This window comes from Onychostruthus taczanowskii, unplaced genomic scaffold (assembly GCF_017590055.1).
Source record: "Onychostruthus taczanowskii isolate IOZ18803 unplaced genomic scaffold, ASM1759005v1 scaffold1, whole genome shotgun sequence".
In the NCBI taxonomy this organism is placed as follows: Eukaryota; Metazoa; Chordata; class Aves; order Passeriformes; family Passeridae; genus Onychostruthus; species Onychostruthus taczanowskii.
Window position 1 is genome coordinate 27138867 of NW_024496525.1, and position 13144 is coordinate 27152010.

At 38.8% G+C, this 13144-nt stretch overlaps 1 protein-coding gene across 8 annotated transcripts in view; it reads left to right on the top strand.

The window, feature by feature from the left end:
- The first annotated feature begins 1607 nt into the window (after positions 1–1607).
- PAPOLA (poly(A) polymerase alpha) overlaps positions 1608–13144 on the top strand; it is a 43679-nt gene continuing 32142 nt past the window's right edge. For 4 of the 8 annotated variants that reach the window (XM_041401974.1, XM_041402056.1, XM_041402393.1 and 1 more), the window contains exons 1-5: positions 1609–1913; positions 10202–10372; positions 10984–11050; positions 12393–12474; positions 12934–13043. In XM_041401974.1, the coding sequence (XP_041257908.1) occupies positions 1906–1913; positions 10202–10372; positions 10984–11050; positions 12393–12474; positions 12934–13043 (438 nt within the window). In that variant the 5' untranslated portion in view covers positions 1609–1905. Of the gene's footprint in view, positions 1914–2674; positions 2792–10201; positions 10373–10983; positions 11051–12392; positions 12475–12933; positions 13044–13144 lie in introns of those variants that run through there. The other 4 variants (XM_041402144.1, XM_041402230.1, XM_041402314.1 and 1 more) reach the window with 2 other exon arrangements.

Below are 13144 nucleotides of genomic sequence, written 5' to 3' on the forward strand. Positions count from 1 at the left end.
AGGAATTGTGAAACAAAAAGGGAGAAAATTGCTAATACATTTTAGATAAAAAATACTTAGTTTGTGATGTTATTTTTGTTTAGGCTTACTATGCAATCTTCATTTTTAATTATTATACTTTATTACTATTTTGTACTGGGCTTTTAATCCTCTTCTACAACACTTCAATTTGCTGCACATATTGATTGATACATTTACACATCTGTATATTATTGTCCTAGTCCTTAATGAATGTAGGCAGCTAGCCAGAGAAAAACTTTTATCAAAAAAAAAAAAAAAAAAAAAAAAAAAAAAGGAAAAGTATTTTTGTTGAAAAAGAAAATAAATAGAAGCAGAAAACTCTTATTTCCCTTCCCAACTACCAAGAGGCAAAAAGTCACACAATACAGTCTTCTTGTGCTGCACTGAAGACTGACTGGTAAACAGTTTCCCAGCACAGATATGTCATAAAACCTGTGTTTTACTTTGGTACCAAACACATGGCTGTAGAACTCATTTAAATCCTAAGCATTCAACACTAGATACATATTTTTTAGAGATTCTTGAAGAATGGCTGTGCTTCTCAATGTTGCTGACTTCATCCAGCTGTCCCAGGAACCGTATCTGTGCTGACTGAGCTGGAAGTGATTGCATACTTGGTGTAAAACAAATACATTGTCAAAACAGAAGGCAAGGGCCCTTTGTGCAAAAGGAGGGGGGAAAAGTGGAAGAGCAGGATGAATAGTGATACACTGAATAGTGAAACATTTGACAGCTATTTTGTCTATAACTTTTGAGTATCAGAATTTTAGAAATGTTAATGCCCGATGTTTCTATTCAGATATATTAGCGTTTTTGTAGAGTATCTTATTTCATCTGTTTTCATAGTTACACAGACAAGTTGGGAATAGAATTCGTCATCTCCTACTCTAAACAAACACAAATTTTTTGTGATCGATATGTCAGCCAAAGTCATCATTTGTCCTGTGAGGCAGTTGAAGATGAAATAATCGATAGCTTTTGACACTTTTTTAGTTTGAAAGTACTATTGTTCAGAATAAAGATGAAACCTGGACACTTAAAAAGAAGGGTAAACAAGGTTTTCTCTAGAGTTAGTGTAATGCTTTGATTTTTCTAAGAATAAAGTTTTGAGCTAATCTATAAAGAGTATGACTTATTTTATAATATTATGAAAGTTTATGCAGACTACTCCAGGCAGGTGTTTCAAGAACAACTCTTAGAGGAGGATCCGTTCGCTTTGCGCAGGGCACGAGTGCCCAGTGCGCCCGACGCGGGCAGCCAAAGCCACGCACGGGGCTGCCTTTGAGCGAGTCCCGCCGAGCCCAGAGCGCCGGAGCGGCTCCCGGAGACTCTGGGGCGCCGGCCGGGCCGGGCCGGGCCGAGCCGAGCCGAGCCGAGCCGGGCCGAGCCGAGCCCTTCCCGCCCGGCCCCGCGCACGCGCCGCCCCGCGGCCGTTGGCGCTTTGTTTTCAAACCTCGGCCGGCCCCGCTGCCGCCGCCGCCGCGACTACATTCCCCAGCGTGCCCGGCGGCCCCGCCTCCCTCTGCGCACGCGCGGCCGGACGAGCGTGCGCGCTGTGCGGGGGTGTCCGCCGCGCTGCGTCAGGCCCCCCCCGCCCCGGGACGTTGCTGTGGTAGCGTCCGGGCGCCATGTTAGAAGGCCGGAGGGGAAGAGGCGAGTGAAGCGGCGGCGGCGGCCGGGCCCGGCACAGCCGCTCCCTCCGCTCCCGGGGCCTGGCCCCGGCCTGTGCCATGGTCGCGGCTCCCGCCGCTCCGCGGGACGAGTGACCGGTCCTCAGGCGGCAGCGGTGGGGGAGGAGGAAGAAGAGGAGGAAGAAGGGGACGACGCGGCGGCGGCGGTGGTGGCGGCGGCGGCGGAGGAGGAGGAGGAGGGGCCGGAGAGACGATGCCGTTGTAAGTCCGGGAGCTCGCGGGGCGCGCTCGGGGCTCGCGTTTTGCCGGCCCCGGCCCGGCGCTCCCCACATGCCCGGGCCCTTCCTGCCGGGGCTCGGGCCCTTCCCCCTCGCGGTCCCCTCGGCCCGGGCGCTTCCGCTGCCGCAGTGTGCGGCCCTGGCGCTGCTGCCCGCGCCGCCCGGAGCTCCACGCTTTCTCGGCCCCTATCGTGTGAGCCCCGGAGGTGATCGTGATATGGTCTTTGCCTTGTTGTCGCCGCCTTTGCGATCTCGCGGCGGCAGCGTGCGGGACGGGGGGGGGACGCGTGCGGCGGCCTCCCCTCCCGCTGCTGGGTCAGGGCGCACGAAGGGGCGAGACCCGCGTGTTTGTCCCTTGCTCGCCCTGCCCGCTCAGGGTGCAGCGCTTTTCCCCCCAAGAGCCCCGGCGAAGTCTCTCCCGCTGTGACCACGCGGGCAGGTTTTTCCCGTTCCGGGGCAGGAGATCCTGGGCCGCTGGTTCCAGCGGGCTCCCCGAGCCCGGCGTGCTGCCCTTGGCACCCCCCGCTCCCGGCGGCCCCGGGCAGCGCCCCCGGCCGGCGGACGGGCCCGTACGTCCCGCCCGCCGCCGGCAGCCTTATGCACTGGACGTGCCGTGACCCTGCTGGCAGTCAGGAATAACGAAGTGTGACCTTACTCATTCCAGTTTGTTCGCTGATTTTTTTTCACCCCACCTCTGGCATTTTTTTTTTTCTCCGCTTCCTTTTTTTTTTTTTTTCCTTCATCGCTGATGTTTTTATGAATTCTGATTGAGACGACAAAACTTGCAGCTCCTCAGATCTGAAGTTTATAATATTAGTATTTTATTATATTATAGACATCGAGGGAAACAGTGGTGTGTAGGTAATCAAGTGATTTTTCAGAATAAGGCATGTTTATATATTTTGTTCAGTTGGTCTGTTTGTTTTTTTTGTTTGTGTGGTGGGGTTTCTTTTTCGTTGAAGGAGAAATAGAAATAATTTGTGATTCTACACCCTTGCTCTCACTGTTATAATTTGGGATTATTCACTGTGGTTAAAAATATGTCAACTTTTAAGTGGCGAATAGCCAGCGTTGTCTGTTGTGGTTGTTAATTCAGTCTGAAGTACTGCAAAGTTAGTCATGGGGTAGATGACTTGATAGACATTTATCTGAGAGGGTTTATGGCGGGGAAAGGACCGGTGGGTGAATGCAGGAAGGAAAATGGTTATGCTGAGTAGGTTCTAATGCTTGTATAACGAAGCGCTAATGTCTTTATAGATAAGTTTTGCATATGTTAATTATGGCAATGAAAAGTTACCAGAAGTCAGCTTTTGAAGTTAGTTAGGCTTTTCAGCCTCAGGAAAATGGGAGGGTGTTTATTCTGCTTGCTTTCATTCTTAGCTTATTGTGTTGTGACAACATGAATTCCAAAGGCGTTTAACAACACTTAAAAGTTTGGGCTACTTTTATGTGTCGTAATAGTAGCGATCTTTAACTTTGAAAAGTTTGGAATGATAATTTCTCTTGATGTAGGTGTCTGTGATACTTTAGCTAGAAATACTTTAATAGCAGTACATAGTTACAATGGCACCAAGTTATTGCTATTTTCATTATAAACATTACTTGGCAACTTAACTAGTATAGGAGATCTATTGTAGTTAGCAAAAATGAAGCTTTCTCAGTTTATGCATTTGTATGTTTGACATTGTTGACTTGGTATCATCCAGTCAAGACTTTAAAGTGAGTATTATAATGCCAGTAAGTAGAAATGCTGGAAATGCTAATTCTTGAGTTTACCTCAGAAGTGATACCTCTGACTTTAGAGAAAATAAAGAGGCAGCTTGGGAAGATTTTTCCTCTATAATTCTTTCCAGACAGTTGATTCTGTCTTCTGGACTATAATCTTTTTGAGTGAAAGTGGAACAACCCTATGTTGCTGCCAAACTTGCATGGTGACAAAATGTTCTGCTTGACCTTTCTATATGTTCAAATTTCGTTTTCAGCCCTGGTGTTTACAGTTGACAGGCCTTTTCAAAACTGATTTCTCATACAACCAGAGATTGTCATTATTCTTGACTTTGAGTTCCGGGTTCTCCAGAGTTCACCAGTACACCAGTGTTCCTATTGCCCTTATTAACAGTATGATACAAAATATGAAACCAATCAAATTCTTCCTGTTCATGGTACAGCATGCTGATGCTGATATCTGGCATTTACAGAAGCCTTTAGTATTTTTTTAAATATTAAAATTTATCCTAGAAACGTATGTGACTTTTTGTTAAAATTCTCATGTGTGAAGCGCTAGCAGCTGTATAAGGAAGAAGTCCTTAACAAAAAAGCTGATTAGAAACAAAGATGACTATGTCCCCTGTCATAAAGATATATTTTAGTGCATGGTTAGGTGTAGAAAGGTCCTGTGCGTTATCTGAAACATAAGGTGCCAGGGAAGAGTGAGCTCACTAAACTGTTCATGTATTTTGGTTGGATCTGGGGCTTATACAGAAAGGCTTCTGACTCAGTGGAGCTGGAGCTGTGTTTATAAGTGATGATTTAGTCTTGTCATGTAACCTGGGGCTTTCTAACTCTCCAAATAGAGAAAACATGAATCTGTTTCTTGGTATGCTGAACAAGGACACTGAATGTCTGTGTCTGCTGAATTCATGTCAAAACACTTTTGAAATATTTTGGTTTTTTCTGTAACCAGAAGTGGAAAAGTACTTTGAGTCATATACATGAACATTTAAAAGTGCCATAAGATTTATAAATTTTAAGTATTGTTAGTATTGGTAACTTCTATATTAGAGTTTTGTAATGTCATTAAGAGTTATTCTCTTCAGTGGACAGTCAAGCTGATTCTCACTTCTGAAGTAAGACTTCATTTTTTTTTTAACTGAACTTTGCTGTAGACATAGGCAAAGTCATTGTTTTCTTCACTTTTCATAAGAGACTGTCAGCTTACATGCCAGAAATATAGCACTGTATTTAAAATGGCTTGTGCTGACTGGGAATGGATAAGTAGTGTGTTTCTGAACAGAGGGAGTTGTTAATTCTACAGGCTGTTAGAGAAGGAATTAAATTATTCTTAACTTTGCAGAGCAATGGACTGACTTTTGAGGAATAGTTGCCATAACATAAAGTGATAGCTTTCTTAATTGAGAAGCAATTAATATAAAAATCTGTGCTGAGGATTACATGGCAAGGATATATAGTTTTGCAACAGCTTTCAGTCTTCCAGTATCACTCTAAAAACGGACTGAGTTTATACCTGTTAATGTAAAGGTACTTCACAGAACTTGGAAACCCAGTTACTTTGGGCTCAGCAGATTTCACCACTGAGACAAATTAATCTCTTAACAGTGAAATGCTTTGTGGGATTCCTAGTTCTTAGTTTATAGTCCCTGTTATCTTTTGATTCAGCCTTAGTGAATTTCTTAAATTGCTCTTGAGTTTTTTGTCTCCTGTATAGCAATAAAAATAGTTTTTGGTTGAACTGCTGTCTGTGCAGTTCATTAGCACTTTCTTTTCTTTAAACTTGGGAAACTTCTTCAATTGTGTTAATAAGACTAATGTGGATGGGTTTTTGTTTGCACATGCTGCCTTTCCTATTCTGCATGAGCAGAAGAGCCATAGAGCTCAGGAGAGTGTCCAAGGTTAGAGTGTGTGTGAATGACCTTCCTTTGGCCATAGGTGAGCCTCTTTTGTACCCCTGTTATGTGCAATTGCTCCGATGCCTGTGTTCAAATCGGTGTTTGTTTTGAACACCTCATACTGACAGTTGAAGAGTTCATTCATGGCCTGAATGCCAGTGATATTCTGCTAGGTATTGAAACTTTTATTCAGGAGGGACAGCTGTATTGTCTTAACCATTTGAAACATGTGTTCCCCAGTAACTGATTTGCACAGGCTTCACTGATGTTTCCTGCCTAGATTTTTGGAACTTCCTGTGGAGTGATGGTGTTAGCGTTAAGCTGGAATCTTCACTCTGAATCGCCAGTCACTCCTTGCAGAAGGGAACATGAAAAGAAGCAAAACCCCTCAACGGAGTTTCTCTGAATCTGGACACAGTGGAGCTTGAGCTCCATGGATTTAGCTCCACCTGGTTAACCAGATGGTGTGATGACCAGTATTGTTTCAGGAATCTGACTTGGGTGTCTTACATCAGCAAATAAAAAGGAATGCATTTTGCTGAGCTAATCAGTAGAGGCAAATAGAGAAGTGAAGGTATCATTGAGAATCCTTAAGTTGTGTGTTTTGTCTTAGTATCTGGATGAGTTTGAAACTTAGGGGGATTTAAATTGTTATGATTTGTGCAGTATTATATGCTATGTATTTTTAATATTTCAGGTATTTGTATTGTCTTTTATTTTTGTGAAGTTGCCCAAATTTCAGGAGCATGATATTTAGTTAGTGTGGTGCTGACAGCAACTGTATTTGTTTATGATAAGAAACGTAAAATCTTAACAGAAATAGCGCTAAAAATAGTACAGTTGAATGGATGTGGGATACAGGGAGAGAAGAACAAGTGTTAAGAAAGACAGGTTTTCTTTTTGGGGTAGAAGTTGGTTTAAATACAAAGCACATCTGAAAAAGTTCATGACAGGATTGTTCATTTTTCTGAGGATGGAGAAAGGTTCTAGTGTTGTAAAAGCGAACAATAGTACAGAACTTGGAATTACTATCCAAGTCTTAGTTATATACGGGACAGTGTTACATAGGTATAGCTGTATTTGTACTATGTTCAGTTTAAATGGATGTGTTGAGGCTGTCACCTGATCTTCAAAAGATGCATTGTAATCCCTCCTCTACCTTAGAACAACTTTTAGTCACTTCCATATAAAGGTGTTTAGAGGTGTATGCTGTGGAAACTGTAAAGCTTCTTACAAGCTTTATTTGGTTTTTTTTTTTCTTCCACTCCATTTAAAATGGATTTTAGCACTGACCATATAGGCAAAGTCTGTTCTTTTAGTTTGGTAGTTACTGGCAGCAGTATAAAAAGACACTGCCTACCAAAACTTGAAATTCTGAGGGAAAAGTTGTTTGGCTGCACTGCCTTCAGCTGAGCACAGACTAGAGCTTTGTGTCTGTGTTTTTATATGGGGGGGAAAAGGGTATGTATGTTTCTTGCTGATTAAATTAATATTTGAATATGAAATACCAAATTGTAACACTCTAGAATAAATCCACTGTAGCTCTTGCCCAATTTGCGCATGGTAAATTGTTAGTATATGTTCTTCAAAAATTCAGGTTAAACCAGAGGTGCAGCAATAGCATGTTAAATTTAACTGCATCTTTTTCTGTAACATTATTTTATATTTGTGCAATTGATAGTTAGCTCATGGTCTTCTCAGAGTGATAGGATGATCTTCATGTTTATATGTGGTTGACAAGAAACAAACACAAAAGCCTCAAACTGTATCTTAATTTTCTTTGTGACCTTAAAAAGAAAAGCTTAGCTTTTTTTTTTTTTTTTTTAATTAAAAACAAAAACAAACACAAAAAACCCAAAACAAATCAAAAAAATCCCACAATTCAATAAGCCCTAAACATGCTTTCAGTTGTGTCAGACCCAGAGATGATCTGCCAAATCTGTCTCTGCGGTAGTCAAGTGTGAGTAGCTGAGATAGAACTTCAGTTTCTGTTTAATACTCTGCTTTTTGTTAATGTGTAACTTTAGTGAGTACCAGAAGTGACGTACCATGAAGGTATTGACTCCCCAACAGTCTAATCTCTAATCTGTTTGGGTAGAAGGTTAGCATTGATACTTCCCTGGCTTTTCACCTTCTCTTTGAATAAAATTGGTAGTTTAAGCTCTTCTCTGGATATGTCACAAGTAAAAGGTAGAATGTCCATATGCCCATATGTGACTGAGGGAAGATACTGGAGTGTGAGTATGATCTCCATGGAAGGTAGGAGGCAGGGAGAGGATATACCTTTACTTGTTTGTTTATATTAACTTCACTAAAGCTGCCTTTTAAATGAATACATTAACAGAATAAGTTACTTTATTCTGTCCTTCATTAAGTTTAACAAAATTTCTAGCCATACAATCTTTTTTTTAATTTTCCAAAGGAATTTTTTTCATATTCTTTATTGTGCTACAGGAACCTTAGACTAGGGTTAACTTGGAAGGTATAAACAGCAAAGCTTCAATTTAAATGTTTTTATCTGGAAATTACCTATGTTCTCTCAGTGTTAATACAGGTTAACTGTCTTCTGCATCTCTAAAGTCTTGAAGGCAGTTGTGCTGAGAATTGTTACACACTAACTCACTGAAAGGGTACTTACTAACTCCTCAATGCTCAAAAATAGGTGAAGCACTTGTGTGGGGGAAGTCCAGTGCTGTTGATAACATCGTTATTTCATTATTACAAAAATAAATGTAAGAACTGTAGCTGGCTTTATGTAGCAGTTCCCAGAGATGTATATCTGGTGATGGATGTAATTGGTTGTTTGAAGCTGTTGTTTTAGTGAGCAGTTTCAAAGCTTGTTTGTGCCCTGTGGCCATGCTCTGGTGGTCCTGTAGGGGTTGGAGGAGCGCTGGTTTAGATCATTGCAGTGTGGTGGTTTGAAGGCAGAGCTGCACATTGCACTGCCTGGGCTGTGTGTAAGCCAGACTGGGGAAGAGAGATGATGTTTGGCTGGGGTTTATGGACTGTAATTTTATAGACAATATAAAGGATTATGTTTAAGTTGTTAGTTCTGGAATTTTTGAATCATGATCCTTACAAGTAGAGGGAATATAGAGGCCTCTGTCAGCATTGCTGATTTCAGAAATTAGTTCAGCAGAGTCTGGTTTTGAGTGGCATTGAGTCTTTTTTGAAGTCTAGTAACGGCATCTGTCAGACTGTGTTTTGCCAGCCCTTTTAATGAAGTCTAATATTTGCTGAATTGGATTCAGTTTCTTGCTATGAATGGGTGAAAATTAGAGTTAGACCATCAGGAAATTGTTACACAAAGCTAAAATATTGATTGTTTTGTATTACTGCTTTAAAAAAAGCTACAAAATTAAACTGAAAAATCTTAAATTAAAAAGCATATATTTTTTGTTTCAAATTAACAGTTGGCAAAAGGGGAGAAAATGTAGTTCAAACAACTTGCTTTGTGATATAAGTTAAAATATTCAAGGGATGTTTATATATTGACACTTTTTGTTTTCTGGCTGCTTTTTTTAGAGGCAGTTAAGTGGCTGAAGCTACTATTTGTGTTGACATTCCTAAAGTTTTTTTTTTTGAAGAGGAGAAAGTTTTAGAAGGAGCAAAAAGTTTTAGTGGCTTCCTTTGTCCTTAATTTGAATTACTGTTTTATGTAGAAAAGCTTTTCAAAAAAAGTGTTTTCATTGTCACCTGAAGTCCTAGGATGTATATGATTTATTCAAATCCTACCAGATTCTTTATTAGTTGATTGAAACCTCAGAGCTAAAGGATAAAGTATAAAATAATTTTCCCAGACAGTGCCCACTGCCCCAGTTCCCACAATTACTTGATGGTAAATTTTTTTAAATGTACACTTTTTAATGTATTTTTCCTGATGTGTTTTTTTTTTTTTGCTGATGAGCAAAGGGACAGATGTACTTAAACTTGCATTGTGACTAAATTCTTGGTTGCAAACAAATTATAGTACTTGGAATTGTTATTAAATGGGTTTAACTAGTGGAAAACTATATATTTTTTTTGTGGATTCTTGTCAGTTTTTAATTTGGGTTTTTTTTGTAATAGTCTTTATGGAAATGAGAAATGAAATCTTGAGATGATGATGACAAATAATGGAAGTAAAATTGAAGTATTGCTTTAGTTTTTCCACATGTATTAGGTAGTTAGCCTTGTGAAAATTTTTCTCATTTTGTATGATAGAAATAATATATAATAGGTGTAAACATGCAGGCCTGATATGCAGCAATATACCAAGGAACGTTACGCCTGCCTAGAGTGGGATTTTCACTTTTGCTATCAGCTTGACTTTTTATCAGCTTGACCCTTTTTGAAGGCTTCTCTTTTCTTTAGGCTTTACGAAAGTGAAGGAACCCAAACTGATGCAGCTTTTGCCCTAGTAGAATGAAAAGAAAAATACAAGGGAAAAAAATGAATGCATATTAAGAGTAGGTGAAAGGTAATTCTGTTGGCGTCCTGCTTAGCAGGACAGATTTAACACAGTGATTTGGGATGAAAATGTTCACACTAGGCTTAACTTTCTTTTTTTCTTAATATGTATCTCTTGTCTACTCTGATGAGAAAAAATAAATACTTTTTTTTTGTTTTGCTCCTGTCAGTAACTTTATCTAATTGCCTTTATTAGTCCCGTTACAACCCAGGGATCACAAACACAGCAACTACAGAAGCATTATGGCATTACCTCACCCATCAGTTTAGCTGCCCCCAAGGAGTTTGACTGCATGCTTACCCAGAAATTAATCGAAACCCTAAAACCTTACGGCGTATTTGAGGAAGAAGAAGAGCTGCAACGCAGGTGAGTGAACACTGTATTTTGTGTCCTGTCATGAGGTTCATGTGTGACTGTTGAAGACCAAGTGTGTGTATGTGTGTTCTTTCAAATGGTTTCTTAAAAGCCTAGTGGAATTGTAAGCTTAATTTTTCTCAATTAAGAGTAATACCTCAAACACAGAGAGGAATTAAAATGGCCTTTAAATTTAAGAGGCTGGTTTACATTTTCCCCCCTTCATCACTATTTCATTGTAATGGACCTTATACTTTTTTTCCTTATTAAGCTTTCTAGAGATTTTTTTTCCCCTCAGTACTGATTATCACTGTTCTTTTAGATGCATCTGTTATACAAATTAAAGTTTTATTTTGAAAATGAGTTGAATTCATGTGCATATGCCTTGCATGCTTTCATTTTTTTGGAGCTTAAATCTCTTGAATGATTCTAAGGGGTGAAAAATAGTGGGAATGTTGTAGGAGTAACTTTCAGTATATATATATGTGTATATAACAAGATTTTTAATTAGATCTGTAATGTTATTCAAGTTGACTTACTGTGTAATGATGATCACAGTCTTTAAAAAATTCTACTAGTTTTCTTTAAGTTTGTAACCTGTCATTCTGCTGTTTGATTAATAGGATTCTAATTTTGGGAAAATTAAATAACTTGGTAAAGGAATGGATACGGGAAATCAGTGAAAGCAAGGTATGGATGTATTTTACATGGGGTTGCCAATATTGTGTTTCTAAGATTGCTGTAGGAAGATTATTCCAAAACACATTCCTGTACTAAATGGGATGAACCTTAGATTTGAGTGTTAAGACAGGTACCATCCTTGTGTAATGTCTTGTTTACAAGCATCATTGCCCCTTCATAGTAGAACCTTGTTAAAGAAAGAAACTGATAGATGTAACTTGACTTTTTCTCAAAATTCATGCATATGGTACTGTACTAATCACAGGCTTAGAGTATTTGCCTTTGTGAAACAGTGCTTGATCTTAAAATGAACTTCCTGCATGTTTGTGCCTGTGATCTTTTTCTTTAGTGTTGTACCTGTAATGTTACTTTTGTAGACTGATAGTGCTGATACTGTTTTTGCCAGGTTATAGGAATCACTGCTCTCACACATTTTTTTGAATGGTTATTGACTTGTGTGATTATAGATTTTATTTTTTTTTTGTCTAGAGGAAACGCCTGATTTTTCAAGCTGTTTTGCTTTGTGTGTGTTTGGGTTCGTGTGTTTTCTGTATGCTTTCCTTATGCAATGAGAATTTATATATGAACAAGATTATGGGTAGGGACAGCCCTGCAATATGTGTCTTGATCCTTGAGAACAAAATAGTGAGAATATTGTGACCCATGTAAGATTAAAAGCTGCTTAAGTTAATATCATGTACATTGCAAAACAGAAGTTTTGATTTATTTTGTCTTCTTCTGTGTAAACAAACATTCATGTATGGTTTCAGATTATAGCGTAGCATCCTGTTATGAAAGGATAGTCCTCTTTGTCCACAGTACTGTGGATTCAACAGTTTTTAAAGACTATGAACTTTAGTAGATGTACCTAAACAATTTAAACATAAAATAATTACCTTTCCCAACCCCAAATTTTTATTTAAAGGCTGTGGTACAAATGTGTCTGAAAGTAATGTAATAAACACTGATACAGTAGGCTGTGTTTTGAGTTGCTCTAAATTGGAATCCATCTATTTCTGTGTCTGTCTAAAATGCTTGAATGGTAAGCAAAATGTTTGATCTCTGTAATATTATAAAGCTATTGCACCTGAAGTGTAGAATTGGTGCAACAATTACCAGGTTTGAGGTGGTAATGTGTAATGTAGTTGAAATACTATGAATGTTCCAAGTGGCAAAGGTATCTCAGTCTTTTCTGTAAATACTGAGATTATTTTAGTAGTTCAACAGCATAATCTTTGTGCAGTAGTTTTCCTCTTGTTTGAAAAGAAATGGTTTGTGTTGATTGTTAGTTGTTAAGGTAAAATAACCTTTTTTTTTTTTTTTTTTTTTTTTTTTTTTTTTCCCCGTTTAGAATCTTCCGCAATCGGTAATAGAAAATGTTGGAGGAAAAATTTTTACATTTGGATCCTATAGATTAGGGGTTCATACAAAAGGTAACATTTCCTTTTGTGATAAAAATCCATGTGTTTGAGCTAATGATTGATCTTATATTTTGAGGTGGTGTTAGATTTCTTAATTTTTTTGGTTAACCATCTCTAGTCTTCATTCTAAATAAAATAAATATATTCCTATGTTTTCATCATAGATTGGGAAACAGACAAAAAAGTTGAAAATTATTTAAAGACAGAGGAAGTTGTATACTTAAATTTTCATGTTTTGTTCTTTGAAAATGACAAGTGTTCCACAATTGAAGCAAGAGTGTATGTATGTCTTCTGTATGTTTAATGGCTATGAATTGTTTTTCATTTGGTTTGACTTAATGTGTCAAAAAAACACTATTCCACATGATAACTAAATTTTACTGCTTAATTATTAATAAAAGTGTACCTATTGCTGGCATTCTGTCCATGTGAAGTATTGAGTAATATAATTCTGCTGATTAACAATTTCAGGTGCTGATATTGATGCCCTGTGTGTTGCACCAAGACATGTTGAAAGAAGTGATTTTTTCACATCGTTTTATGAAAAGTTAAAACAACAAGAAGAAGTGAAAGATCTGAGGGTATGTGAAACACCTGATACAGCTTGCTGACCTGAGGATTAGGAGAATTCTGTAGTGAAAGATTTTACATTAAATAAGTAAATACAACTTTACTGTTAAGA